The sequence below is a fragment of the Podarcis erhardii genome (assembly GCF_964252035.2).
Source record: "Podarcis erhardii genome assembly, chromosome: 9".
Lineage (NCBI taxonomy): Eukaryota > Metazoa > Chordata > Lepidosauria > Squamata > Lacertidae > Podarcis > Podarcis erhardii.
Window position 1 is genome coordinate 50,745,636 of NC_138512.1, and position 13,801 is coordinate 50,759,436.

The window sequence follows — 13,801 nt, forward strand, 5'->3', positions numbered from 1 at the left end:
CTGGTAATAATGCACAGTACCACGTTTAGCAAAAATCAAACATAGCATATCAGCACAAGCACCTAACACCAACTGTCAAGCACAGTGGTGGAAGGGTGATGATTTGGGTTTGTTTTGCAGCCACAGGATCTGGGAACCTGGCAGTCACTGAATCAACCATGAACTCCTCTGTAATAAAGTCTTCTGCAGTCAAATGTGTGGCCATCTGCCCGACAGCTGTAGCTTGGCTGAAATTGGGTCATGCAACAGGACAAGGATCCCAAGCACACCAGTGAATCTACAACAGAATGGCTGAAAAAGAACAGAACCAGTCGATATCCAGACCCCAACCCAATTGAAATGCTGTGTGGGATCTTAAGAAAGCTGTGCATAAACAAATGCCAGCAAACCTCAATGAACTGAAGCAACGTTGTAAAGAAGAGTGGGCCAAAATTCCTCCACAACAATGTGAGAGATGGATAAAGTCCTACAGAAAACAATTACTTCATGCTATTGCTTCTAAAGGTGGTTCTACAAGCTTTTGAATCATAAGGTGTACTTAGTTTTTCCACAAATGGGTTTTCCATTTTGGCTTTATTTCTGTTAAATGAATCATGACACAGAGTAATATGTCATGTGTTGTTGTTCATCTCAGGTTTTATTTACCTGCTAGGGAACAGATGATTGTTATTATGTCTTCATATGTAAAACTACAGAATTCAAAGAGGGTGCACTTTCTTTTTCCCATGACTATAAGTCAGAAGAAACTGATTTTACTTATGCTCCCCAGTTATGCTAAAAATTTCTTTTGATATCAGTGGAAATGGGACAAATCCAACTCTGCCTAGATTATGTGCCATGTCACCTATTGCCTTAGATTTTGGAAATATGGTCCAGGCATTATAAAATCTATTAACATGCATAGCACCCAAGATAAATTTAAAGCTTATCTTGTACCATTGTCAAACATGGAACTGGTGCTTGATTTGCTTGATGTGTTTCTGGAGCAGACTAGCTGACCATATTGGGAAATCTTGGACCATTCTTATTTATTAATTTCAGAATATTTATAGCCCATCCTTCCTCTAGATCAGAGCACTGGATGACTCTTTCACCCTAACCTAATACACAGGGCTGTTGTGGGGATAAAGCTGGGGGCATTCGATATGTCACTCCGTAAGAAGGGTGGGATAAAATGTGGAAATTAGGGTTTCCCAGTGGCATATTTAGATCACAGTAAAAATAAAATAAAATTGCTTAATTTTACCAATAGATGTAAATGGAATCAAGAATAGAGTGGGGTGTGTGTGTGTGTGTGTGTGTGTGTGTGTGTGTAAGTAAGTAATAATGAAAAGCTTCATTAAAAAAAATGAAAGGAGAATCCCCCAAATTAATGTTGCTTTATTGGAAAGAGCAGCAATACCCTGTAGGGCAGAAGAGAGGTAGGAGGTAGGGAGCCATTTTCCCTGACAATTGGAGCCCTGGAGACACATTGATGATATATATGAATTAAACTTCACAATGCATTCTCCACTCTAAGAGAGATTTACCATCAAATAACATGATAAGAATAAACAGCAGCATCAGAAAGTGCTGTAGATGAATTTTAGCTTCTCTATCTGCCTCAATACCTTCAGGAATGACTGGATATTCTTGTTTGATCGATGTTTATTTTGTATGTACAGACTGTGCCGAAGATTAATCTGATACATGCCGGATGTGTTGTTGAGCAGGGCAGAGTTCATGTTTTGCATACCAATTTGAAACAAGAAAGTGACTTTTGTCTGGGATATCTGAGGGAACCCGTTGCCAAGAAGCATATAATGTAAGTCTGTCATATATAATGTTACTGTTTCTTCAGAATGAACGTCGTTTTTGAAGAGCTTTTGGCTTTATTTTTCTCCAAAGTAGTGGAATGAATAATATCAACAAATAAACTGAACTGGAACATTGCAATAAATTTGTACTGGTTTACATGTCTCTAGGTAGCTGTTGATGGAAAAATATGCCTTTTGCCCTAGAGTTGCATGTTAGTTGGAAATGTCTGGATATGGCTATTGAAGTTGTCATTAAATTTATAGGGATGGTTTCTAACTAAGTAATACTCATAGTAGACCCATTTAAATTAAATGGGCAGGACGCTGGACACCAAGTCACACAAAGTTTTTGAAAATATTCTTTTACAAAAATATAATATGAAACTGGAAGACACACTTGTTGATTTTCCTGATGAACATGGATCAGAATTAGTCCATGGAAGTGATTTGTACAACTTTGCCAGCCTCAAAACTTTGCAAACAGATGCTCTCTCTTGGAAATCTTGTTGAATCCTCTTCCCATAAAAAGCCAGCATCTGGAATGGAAAGACACACCTACATAGTGTTATCTCAAGATGACCTCATATCATTCGGTAATCCTTCATTTTAGCTGATGTATCAGTTTCTCCAGGCCTTAAGAAATGAACCTGCTGATTATTGATGCTGGGGCTTAGTGTTTCTGTTTTCACAGTGGATGTGTTACTCTCTCTTTCTCTGTAAATATGTATTTAAATTGTATATTGTGTTATAAGCTGAATTGTGCTTCAGTGTGAAGGAAGAATGGGTTATAAATTAATAATTATATTTATTATTGTTTTATTTATTAGAAGGAGGCAGGCAGGCAGGCATTGCCCCATCTGTGCAGATTTCCTTTTCTTGGTGGTGCCAGAAGTGGAGGGGGCATGAACCTGCAGGAGAGGGGAAGCCAGTGAAGATTGTTGTCCCCTATGACAGCCTGCAACTAGGATGGGACCAGGTTGTGTAGGTCATGAGAAATGGGGGTGGGGGTTATTGACACAAATTTGGCAACATCCATTTATTCATTGCTTTGCATGCTTGACAAACATATTGATGGTTAAACACGGAATGTTATTTAGTTATTGGTCTGTGCTGCATCCTATGCAATTAAATTTATAGCATAATTTCATGCTGGGTGAAAAAGTATTTCCTACAGGGAAACCACAAAACCCATAGTCAAGTTGCATACTTTCTGTTTCTTATTTGGATTTTAAAAATGCAGTTGAATGGCAACTATTACAAGCGTTACTAGGAACGAAAAACCTTTGCAGTTCATTAGTCTCTGTGCTACAAATAAAGGGTTTAGAGCAGGTCCAGTTCTTTCTTCTCCTACATCATACCCAGATGAAAGAAAATGCCTTGCTTGTGGAAAGGGGTGTGGGGAGAGAGCAACATGACTAAGGGGGGAAACCAAAGATTCACATCATTCGCCGTGTGTAATGTGCCTTCACAAAGTATTTTGCTTTGTTTCTTTTACCAGTTCAGGCACTGGTAACTTCAAGGATGGACCACTGCAGTGCCAGTCTGTTTGGACCTTCCCCTGCTGGTCAGAGGGTCAGAGTTTTTCAGAAGATAGTCATTCAGAAATTGCAGTTCTTGCAAGCTGCAACAGCAACCCCTCTTGATGATGTAATGTGCCTTCGCTGGTGTTGAATGGCTTTATAGATATGGTTCAAGAGACTCAGTATTGTTGATGTTGTAAGGTGCTAAATCCTAACCCTGATCTGCAATCCCTGATCAGGGAGTTAGGATTAAGCAGAGATGTACCTCTGATGACTTCTGCTGCTGTAAATGCCCCTGTTGTACCTGCCCAAAGTCCAAGTGGTTAGGAAGCTACCACTCCTTGCCTGCATAAGGCTCCAAATCAGAGCATTTCAGTGGCAAGGCAGGGGTAGAAAAGAACCAGCCATAGATTCACCAGAATCAAAGCCACTATATCCCCCTGAGCAGGGTCTGATTTGACAATCAAAATATCCCCTTGGTGTTAGCATTTCTATACCACCAGACTAAAAATTGTGTGGAGACAGAAAGCCATTCTCAATAGCCACTCCATATTCCCTTAGAGGCTCATTAAAATCAAATATTGCAGGTTCTGTAGACTTTTCTTCTCTTTTTTCATTATCAAATGCACAAATACAAAATCAAATTTATCTTCATATAACAGGAAGTTCACCTTATCAAATGCCACAGGTCCTATGGCCATAAAAAATAAATAAATTTCATTAGAAAATGAACAAATCCAAAGGTAAATTTATTATCATATAAGAGAAAATTCTCCTCAGGAAGTCCATAATCATGAGCCCTATAAAGGAAGCAGAGCTAGCTTCTGTTACCTTAAGGCAACAATATGCTCAGTCACAAAATTACCTCAAATTACAGTATTTCACAAACACGAAAAAGACTAAAACAAAGAGTCAAGTATTACCTCAGATTTAACAGGCTATGTTGCCATCATAAAATTAACAGCCTCTTAAAACTTTCTATTCCCTTTGCAATATCTACCCTAATATCCTCACCAAGTTTCTCAGCCAAGGGTTTCTTTGATTTCTTTGGGGAAGAAGAAAGAGAAGAAAATGACATATCGGTCCTGATGATGGTAAGAAAACTAAAGATTTCAGAAGGATAGCTTTCTAAAACTTTATATCAGTATATTCAAATTACATTAACAGTATAGTCCTGTGCATGTCTGCTCACAAGGAGCCCCTAATGAGTTCAATGGGACTCACTCCCAGGTCAGTTTTGCATAGGATTATTGCCTAAAGGTGTCATTGCTGAACCCAGGCATCCTCAAAACTTTAAAGACTACACCTTTTAATTCTTTCCTTATTATTAGACATTGAGAAGAACTTGATTTGGTTTGCACTTAAAGGTAAACCTCCCTAAATTCCACTTTCCAAAGCAAAGTGAGAACTGAAAAACATCCATCTGTCAGGATTGTTTGCCTATACTACTACTGTACTTTTCACTTTTGGAGCCACCCTTTACCACTTTCCCATTTTATTTGCAGGTTTCTGTGATCTTCAATGGGTTTTCAAAGCATAGGAAGCTTCATTAAAACAAGTGAGGGCATTGGTCCATCTAGCCCAATATTGTCTACTGTGACAGGAAGTGAGATTCCAAGGTTTCCTGCAGGTGCTTTTCCTAGTCCTATCTGGAGATGCTGGGGACTGAACCTGGGACCTTGTACCTGCAGGGCAGGTGCTCTACCTGAGCTGTGGTATTTCCCCCTTTTGCTTCTTGCTGTTTTAAAAAACACTAGTGGCATTTGAGTTAATTATCTTCCTTCCTTTCCTACCTTTGTGGGCAGCAACATCTCCTGTGTCCTTCAGCTGTCTTAGATGCTTGTTTCTTGTATTGCACACATTTGACAAAAAGATCACTTACCCAGAAACTCCTCTCCTCAAAGCCAATAAAATTAGAGACGGGCTGTTTTCTATGCCTGAGGTAGCTCAGCTTGTCTTCCACCATTTCCATCAAGGCAGCCTCGACACCTGACAAATTGAACACGTCGACACAGTATTGGTACGAGCTTCAGTGTCACCATTCATGAAAGAGAAGAGAAAGGATAGAATAGCTTTGTAAAATGCCGGCGTTTGCACATTTCTATTTTTCTCTTGGCTTACTAAAGAGCACCATTATGAGATTCTCCCCAGCTAAAACAGCGTTAACTTTCATATTTTGTTTCCTATAACTTATCTCCAGCATCGCAAGGCGGGGGGACTCTCCTGGGAGTATGCCCCTTCTGAATCCAATTCTGTGTCAGGGATCACATGTTGGAGTGTTTCCCTTCAACAATAAAATATTCTTGAATACAGAATGTAAGCATGACAGGGAAAAGGCTAGGCAGAATCTGATCCCCTGTTATTTTCATTTATTTATTTTCAGTATTTATAAGTTGTCTTTCTGCACCAAGTCCACCCAAGGTGGCAAACGCAGTACAACAAGGAAACACAACCCAATCCAATCTGCCCAAATAGAACCCAAAAATGTATGAGATTGGTATAAAATCAGTACAAAATTATTTCCAAAGCCACAACAGTAAAACTACAAAATACGCTTGTATTTTTTTATTCTGAGACCAATCTGTCTTCTGAAGAGAACTGTATCAGATGAATGAATGTCTAGAAGCCCATACTCATTTATCCAAGAATCCAGTTGCCAGAATTCCAGGCTGTAGCCTAAGGAATTATTCCAAATTATAAAGAGCTTCCATAGGTGAATTGATCCATCTCTTCCTTCTGCCACTCTGCCCACACTCACGATATCCTAAATCCAAATTATCCACAATCCATATCTATTTAGTACATGCCCTGAAAACCTCACAGAATGGAGATTTCACAACCTGCCAAGAGAGGCTGTTTCATTCCTGAACTGTTCATATGGTTAGGAAGTCATTTTCTCCTGCTTCAGGTATGTACACTTTCCTGAAGCTTGAACACATTGCTTCTTCCTCTGTCCTTGGTATAGTGGGAACAACCACTGTATTGTTTTCAAGACTGAAGTACTTCTGATGCCCTGCTTTTGCGTGAGAACACAAGTTGTGTAATTTCCTCCGTTTTCTTTATTAGTCAGCTACTCAAGCATGTGAATTGAGAGTTTCATCACCCCTTGTTGAAATCACAATGGCAAATATTCACAACGGGTAGATTCTCAAGGGATGTCTACTGCTATACAGACAGCAAACCTGCAACTCTGAAAGCATAGTATGTTTTTCCCCTGTTCTGAAAACATAAATACTTAAGGCTGTAACAACATATTGATGGTGTTAGAGAGTTATAGATTGATAGTGCTGAAAGGAAACAGAAGGTCCAATTGTCCAACCCCCAACTAGAAAGCTGTACCATCCATTCTGTGATCATTATTATCCAGTTACAGATAGGTAGCCGTGTTGGTCTGCCATGGTCAAAACAAAATAAAAAAATTCCTTCCAGTAGCACCTTAAAGACCAACTGAGTTAGTTCTAGGTATGAGCTTTCGTGTGCATGCACACTTCTTCAGATACACTGAAACAGAAGTCACCGGACCTTTCTATATAGTGAGAAGGTGGGGAGGGGTATTACTCAGAAGGGTGGTGGGAATGGGTGATTGGCAGATAGCTGCGATGAGCCTGTTGACGACTCTTAACGACTGCAATAGGTCTAACAGGAAAAAGCAAGGGGTGAGAAGGTGAAAAATGGCTTTGTCATGTATAATGAGATAAGAATCCAATGTCTTTGTTCAAACCAGGTCTCTCCATAGTTTTAAGTTTGGTGATAAGTTGCAATTCAGCAGCTTCTCTTTCCAGTCTATTTCTTCAGAAATAGACTGGAAAGAGAAGCTGCTGAATTGCAACTTATCACCAAACTTAAAACTATGGAGAGACCTGGTTTGAACAAAGACATTGGATTCTTATCTCATTATACATGAAAAAGCCATTTTTCACCTTCTCACCCCTTGCTTTTTCCTGTTAGACCTATTGCAGTCGTTAAGAGTCGTCAACAGGCTCATCGCAGCTATCTGCCAATCACCCATTCCCACCACCCTTCTGAGTAATACCCCTCCCCACCTTCTCACTATATAGAAAGGTCCGGTGACTTCTGTTTCAGTGTATCTGAAGAAGTGTGCATGCACACGAAAGCTCATACCTAGAACTAACATTATTATCCAAACCTCTTGTTTTCACAGGCCAGGAACACTCACAGTGAGTATTTGGTAGAACTACTCCAGATGATTCAGGAGAGAAAGCCAATACACACTATCAAAAGTTTAAAAGTCAGTTAAAATGTAACTTCCATTGCAAGTGTCACCATGTCTCCTTGGAAGTCCCAATGAATTCGATGGGGCTTACTCCAAGGTAAATGGAGTTAAGATTACATTCTAAGGCCAATAGCACATGCTCCATATACAGGCAGGACACCACCTCGCTACGGGAGGTGATCTGTACATCTCCAAGGGTAAATACATATCATTTCACTTTCACTCTTTCTTCCACCCTCTTTTGCAGAATGTAGAAAGCTCCTCACAAACAGATGTAGACTAGGAGTATTACACACATGCATGTACATCACTTGAACTGTCTACATTTGATCACTGTAAATAGAGAACTGGAAGCTAAATATATGAACTGACCCACTGGAAACAACTGAGATGATGTGAATATTCTGTCGGTGCTGTTTTATTTGTAATTGCACGTTCACACATGCCAGCCATCAATGGATATTATAATTATCACATGATGAATATCCATGTCCCCAGTTCCATGAAGTATTGTTATTTGTTCTATCAGCTAATTTTCTTCAGCATGCATTGTTTTCTAAGGCACACAAGTTCTAAGCTATTGAACATAAGCACTCCTCCTCCTCTGTGGTCTATGTGGCTGTTCTTGTTGGAACAGCTCTATGGCATTTATTCAAGGAGGGAAGGAATTGCTTTTTCAGTGATCATGATTTGGCAAGGGGAAAGCCAGGAAAGGATGCCCAGATTCAGTCTGTCAGGCCCATTTTTTTCCTCATCAGTTTCAACAGCAAATTTATTTTGCCAGTTTCAGGAAGATGTGGAACACACTCATACACTTGCTTGATACTGAGCTGGAATCTGAAATTCATTTAAATTTGTGAAAGGAAGAAACCATAACAGTCTGAGAGTATAGCTCTTCTCTTATTCACTCTCACTGAAAAAGGTACTTAAACAGTGATCTGAATGGGCAACTTGTATGTAGAATTGACTTTGGAAGTTGCAAGAAAACAAAAATGTACCATATTGACTAAAATGCCCTCCTTCTGCTGTACAAACATGTCCATGATATACTTCTGAAAATACAATTATTCTGTGTATGTGTTATTAAAGATCCAGTGTAGTGGTGAGGCTGTTGGATTAGGAACTAGGAAGCCAGGGTTCAAATTCCTACTCCAGCATGATGCTCTCTGAATGACCTTGGGCCATTCATAGTCTCTCAGCCTAATATTGAGAAGATAGAGAAATGCTATTGGATGAGAAAAGAAAAGGCGGAACAACTTGACACCCACTTTGCCTCTGTCTTCACCCAGAAGAAAGCCAGTGCACAACCTGATGATAACAGAATAACTGATGCAAGGAGGGAACTGCAGCCCAAGATAGGAAAAGAGATGGTAAGGGAACACCTAGCCTACTTTAAATGAATTCAACTCTCATAGCCGCTGTCTATAATCTTCCAGGATACCCCTGTTATTTCCTTGTGTCATTAACCTTTTTGTGGAGGAGTGGTATCTTTATTGAGGTGTTGTTGTTGTTTTGAAAGCTTATAATATCCTGCCCCCAAGCTTTGTGTTCTCTTGTAATAGCAGATAGACTTCAGACTCCAAGGATGGAAGAGGAGCAACTTTAAGTCCCCTACCATTCTAAAACTGAGGGCCTAGGCCAAGAATAATGCTTAAAAACCCAGGTGGCTGAGGAGGCTGGATTCTTAGGTCCCTGAGGACAAGCAAGATGAGTTTCTTGTCCTTTTTCCAGGACTGCCAATTGACGCTTCCTAGTCCTGCAGTCAGCCCAATTCCCTTCCCTGTTCTTATCTGAAGATGCTTCCACTAAATTAAAAAAGGAAAGGTTCCATATGGATTCCAGATGCTTAATGCATAACTGGGGGGGGGGGAGATAGAGCATAAATAACCATCAAGATCACATTCCAAAATGCAAAGCATTAACAAGCTGGAAAGAAAAGGCTGTGGAATAAAATCCCTTGAAATTAAGTAATGCAAGGAAGGATAAGAAAACAGATTCTCCCTATACCTGTCCATTTCTCCATTAGCGATTTTCCAGATGACCAGAGTCTTGGTTACAAACTACCTCAGACAGGATTTTTAGGAAAGTGTTTCTTTGGTTGAATGAATAATCATTAAATGTTGGGCTCTGAGCTATAACATATCCCGTTCGATTTTTGAGAGTACTTAGCATGATGCCCCCATAGGATAAAGTGAACAGTTTTAAGAGCCAAATTGCATGAGAGTACATTATAATTTCAGTTCATTCTTTCTTTTTCTCGCAGTAGAAGGGAAAAGTGGATATAAACCTTTCCTCATAATAAGAAAGGATGCCAGTAGCTTTCGTAATTTCAAAAGGTGCCAGAAGATAATGGCAGGGAACTATGAATATAGCAATTGGCTACTGAGAGTAAAATCTGGGTTCTACATTTATGTGACATTTGATTTTCTCTAAAGGTAATCATTTCAGGGGCTACAAAAATACTCACAAGCCCACTTTCACCTTTCACTCTTTTGCACATCTTTCCATACCCATGTGCAGCCATTGTTTCTGGTGCTTGCAATAATATAGGTCAAGAATGGGAAACTTGTGGTCCTTCAGATGCTACTGGACTCCCATCTAGGGCTGCCATATTTCAAAAAGTGAAAAGTGTTGAGCTTTTTTGTGAAATCTCAAAAGAAAATCGAGATTTCTACACTACTGACATGGGCTGCCATTCGAGAACCGGATACAGCCTATGTCTGGGAAATTCCAGACATATGGCAATCCTACTCTCATCTGGGGGCAGCTAAACTAAATTTGGGGGCGCTAGGCGGATCTTTGCACTGTGGTGGAGCATATGCTAAAGACGGCCCTGGGGCCAATGTTCTCTATGGATGCACATCCAAATATGTGATATGATGATGGTTCAATGCAGGGGAAGAGCAGTAGCTCAGTGGTACAGCATTTGTTTTGCATGCAGATGGTCCCAATTTCAATCTCCAGCAGTTGCCAGTAGGACTGGAAACACTAGAGAGTTACTGTCAATCAGTGTAGACAACACCGAGCTCAGTGGACCAACGGATTCATCTGGTATAAGGCAGCTTCTTGCCTTCCTGTGTCTACAATGGCACCTGCATTTGGATGTGTATCCAGATGTCAATCCAAATACATTCTTAAATCAGGTTGCCATTCCTCTGCAGTGGGCATCCCAACATAAATGTGCATCTTGTAAAGGGAGCTTGTTCCCCTTCCCCCGTGACTGGATGCAAAACTTGTGGGATATGGGGAGCTGTTTGCAGCTGCTGGAGGTAGAAATGTTTCAGCTCAGCGCTAAGACCATCCAAGCTAAAAAGACTCACCTAGCACTGGGGAAGTTTGAGAGCACAAAGAGAAGGGGACGACAGAGGACGAGATGGTTGGACAGTGTTCTCGAAGCTACCAGCATGAGTTTGACCAAGCTGCGGGAGGCAGTGGAAGACAGGAGTGCCTGGCATGCTCTGGTCCATGGGGTCACAAAGAGTCCGACACGACTAAACAACTAAACAAAAACAACAACAGCACTGCTCAAATAGAATCAGTTCATTAAAGGAGACTCAATGGAAAATGTTAAGTTCTCAATGGGGCCTGATAATATGCAAGTATATCGTATTTTATTGCTTGGAAGTGTGCTTGGTGTGAAAATTCCTTAATTGATTGATTGAGTGAGTGATTAGATTTAAAAGCTTAAAAGTTTCCGTCTGTATCGACTTCCGGAGGCGGCGCGAAACAGCGATGGCGGTCCTCTTCACTCTCTGAAGAGGGGCTCCGCAGAAAAGGGTCGCTCGCTGCGGCATAGCGGCGACCCGTTAGGAAAAACCACGGGCAGAGGGAGCCCGTGGCCGTGGGACTCGGCGGGCGCCAGGAACCCCCCCAGAAGCGACGAAGGGACCCCGTAAGGGGCTCCGGAGCGCGAAAGGGGGAGCGGCGCTGTGAGTTCATCGCTCTTTCTGCGGGAGGCGAAGCCGCGCGGCTGCTGCTGATGAGCGCCGACCTTTCTTCCTGTGAACATCAATTTGGCAAGTAACATACCCGTGAGTAAAGTGAACTACAATTTGGACTTAAAATATTTTTTTCTCCGGGTTTGAAAACGGGAGACGAGTAAAAGGAAGTCCGTCCCCCGATACTGCTTACAAGATCAAAGCATAGACATAGAGGAGCGCTGAGGCGTTTAAGGGAACTTTATAAAGTGGAACTATTGTGCATTTACAGAATTTGCAGTCTTCTTATTCAAAAGACTAAGAGAGATCTTATCTAAGCCTACGGGACTTGTATTTGGAACTTTGTTTCAAGAACGCAAGTCGTCGGGCTGTCAGTGCGTAATTGAGCTGTCAAACTGCGGACTACAGTAACAAGATTTTAAGTTGCTACATATATTGAGACTTCAATGTTTAAAACATTGTTGCAGATACCTCTCTGGCTCCTTGTGGCTTTAGTTTAAAAAGTAGAGGACTCTGCGAACCTTCCTTTTGTCTTGGAATTACAAATTAAAAAAGAGATCATAGAAACTTTAAATGGCGGAAAAATCCTCTCCTTCCTTGAAATTTTAAGATACTCCCCCTAGAGGATTGTGGAGTTACAGAGGCCTGGGAAACATACTTTGTTTGGAATCTTTGTGGTTTAATTGTTTGTACTCTGGACTTGCTTTCTCATGGAATAAAGGATAACTTGACCTTGAACAAGAGGCAGGTGTGGAATGAGTGGCACAGGGAAAACAAGAGCAGCAAAAGCTAGAGAAAGAGAAAAAGAAAAAGAAAGGAAGCCTGTGCAACTTGTCCAAACAACCTTAGCTCATCACCGCAGATCATCTGTTCCAACCGTCCTGATAGCACAGGAGGTGGAGGCCAAACAGCCTGCTGAAGAGGACATGGCAACAGGAGGATCTGACACAGTTTTGAAACAAATTTTAGAACAATTAGCAATTTTAAATCAAAAAGTGGACAATCAATCACTAAAAATAGACCAAGCAACATCCACTATTAGTGCACTATCTGAAAAGGTCTCTCAGAATACTCAGGCAATTGAGAATTTACAAGGAGCTACAGCTGAAAATCATAAATTAGCTGTGGAAGCTTATCAAAAAGCGGAGCAAGCAAGTAAAAAAGTTGATGAGATTAAAGGTGAAATCAAGCCCCTGCAAAGACAGGTAGGGGAACAACAGGCCTACTTGTCGATGGTTGAATTGAGAAACAAGGAAAATAACCTTAGGCTGAGAGCTGTCCCAGAATTGGAGGAAGGCAACTTGGAGGGATTCTTGACACTTTTATTCTCCAAATTTTGGGGAATAGAAGAAGATAAAGACTTTAAAATTGTGACTGCATTTAGACTGGGCAGATCGGTGAAGAAAGACAAGTCCAGAGACTGTTTGGTTATTTTGAGATCAAGAGAAGAAAGAGACAAGATACTAGGCCTACATTTCAAAAAATCTTTAGAGATAGAAGGTAAAAAGGCTGAAATTTATAGAGATATACCCAAATTGTTATTGGATCTTAGAGCCTCATACATAGAACTGGCAAAGCTGCTGAGAAACAACACAATCCCTTACAGGTGGGAGTTCCCGCAAGGACTATCATTCAGCTATAAAGGAAGGAAAGTAAGAATTAGAACACCAGAGGACCAGCAGAAGTTTCTTCACGACAACGGGGAAGACCTCCAGAAAGGAGCAGTTGCGTCTTGGCCACCTCCACTACCAGAAACTAAACAGCCTGGAGCTGGACCATCATTACCACCGCCGGGAACGGGGGAATCCTAAACACCCCATTGTAAGGCCTACAAACTGATTCAGGATGTCTCTGCAACTTCTTAGTTGGAATATAAATGGCGGAAACTCTCCAGAAAAAAGAAGGAAGGTATTTCACATTTTGAAGAAAGAACAATTGGACATTATTTGCCTGCAAGAAACACATGTGACAAGGCTCCATCGGAAAGTGCTAATTAATAAAAGGCTAGGCCAAGAATTTATTTCTTCGGACAGAGTCAAGAAAAGAGGAGTAGTGATATATGCAAGGGAGAGCCTGTCACCGAAATTTCTATTTAAAGATGAACAAGGCAGAATCTTGGCTATTGAAATTCACACACACGGAGAAAAATTTCTGATATTAGGAATCTACGCACCAAATGATGGAAAATCGGAATTTTTTAAGAAGCTGCATGAGACTTTACTGGACTATCTAGACTATAACAACATCATTATGTTGGGAGACATGAACGGGGTTGTTTCTGTAAACATGGATAAGTCGCAGAGTGCAAATATA

At 40.8% G+C, this 13,801-nt stretch overlaps 1 protein-coding gene and 1 long non-coding RNA gene across 3 annotated transcripts in view; one reads left to right on the forward strand and one right to left on the reverse strand.

The window, feature by feature from the left end:
• The window catches only part of LOC309350451, a 685,906-nt gene that overhangs the window by 553,888 nt on the left and 118,217 nt on the right, over positions 1-13,801 (forward strand). The window lies entirely within an intron of this gene.
• Positions 1-13,801, reverse strand: part of LOC309350557 (uncharacterized protein) — a gene marked incomplete at its 3' end in the record, with an annotated part of 123,527 nt that overhangs the window by 23,782 nt on the left and 85,944 nt on the right. The window contains exon 3 of the mRNA XM_081877522.1: positions 5,199-5,305. Within this exon, the coding sequence (XP_081733648.1) occupies positions 5,199-5,305 (107 nt within the window). The remainder of the gene's footprint in view (positions 1-5,198; positions 5,306-13,801) is intronic.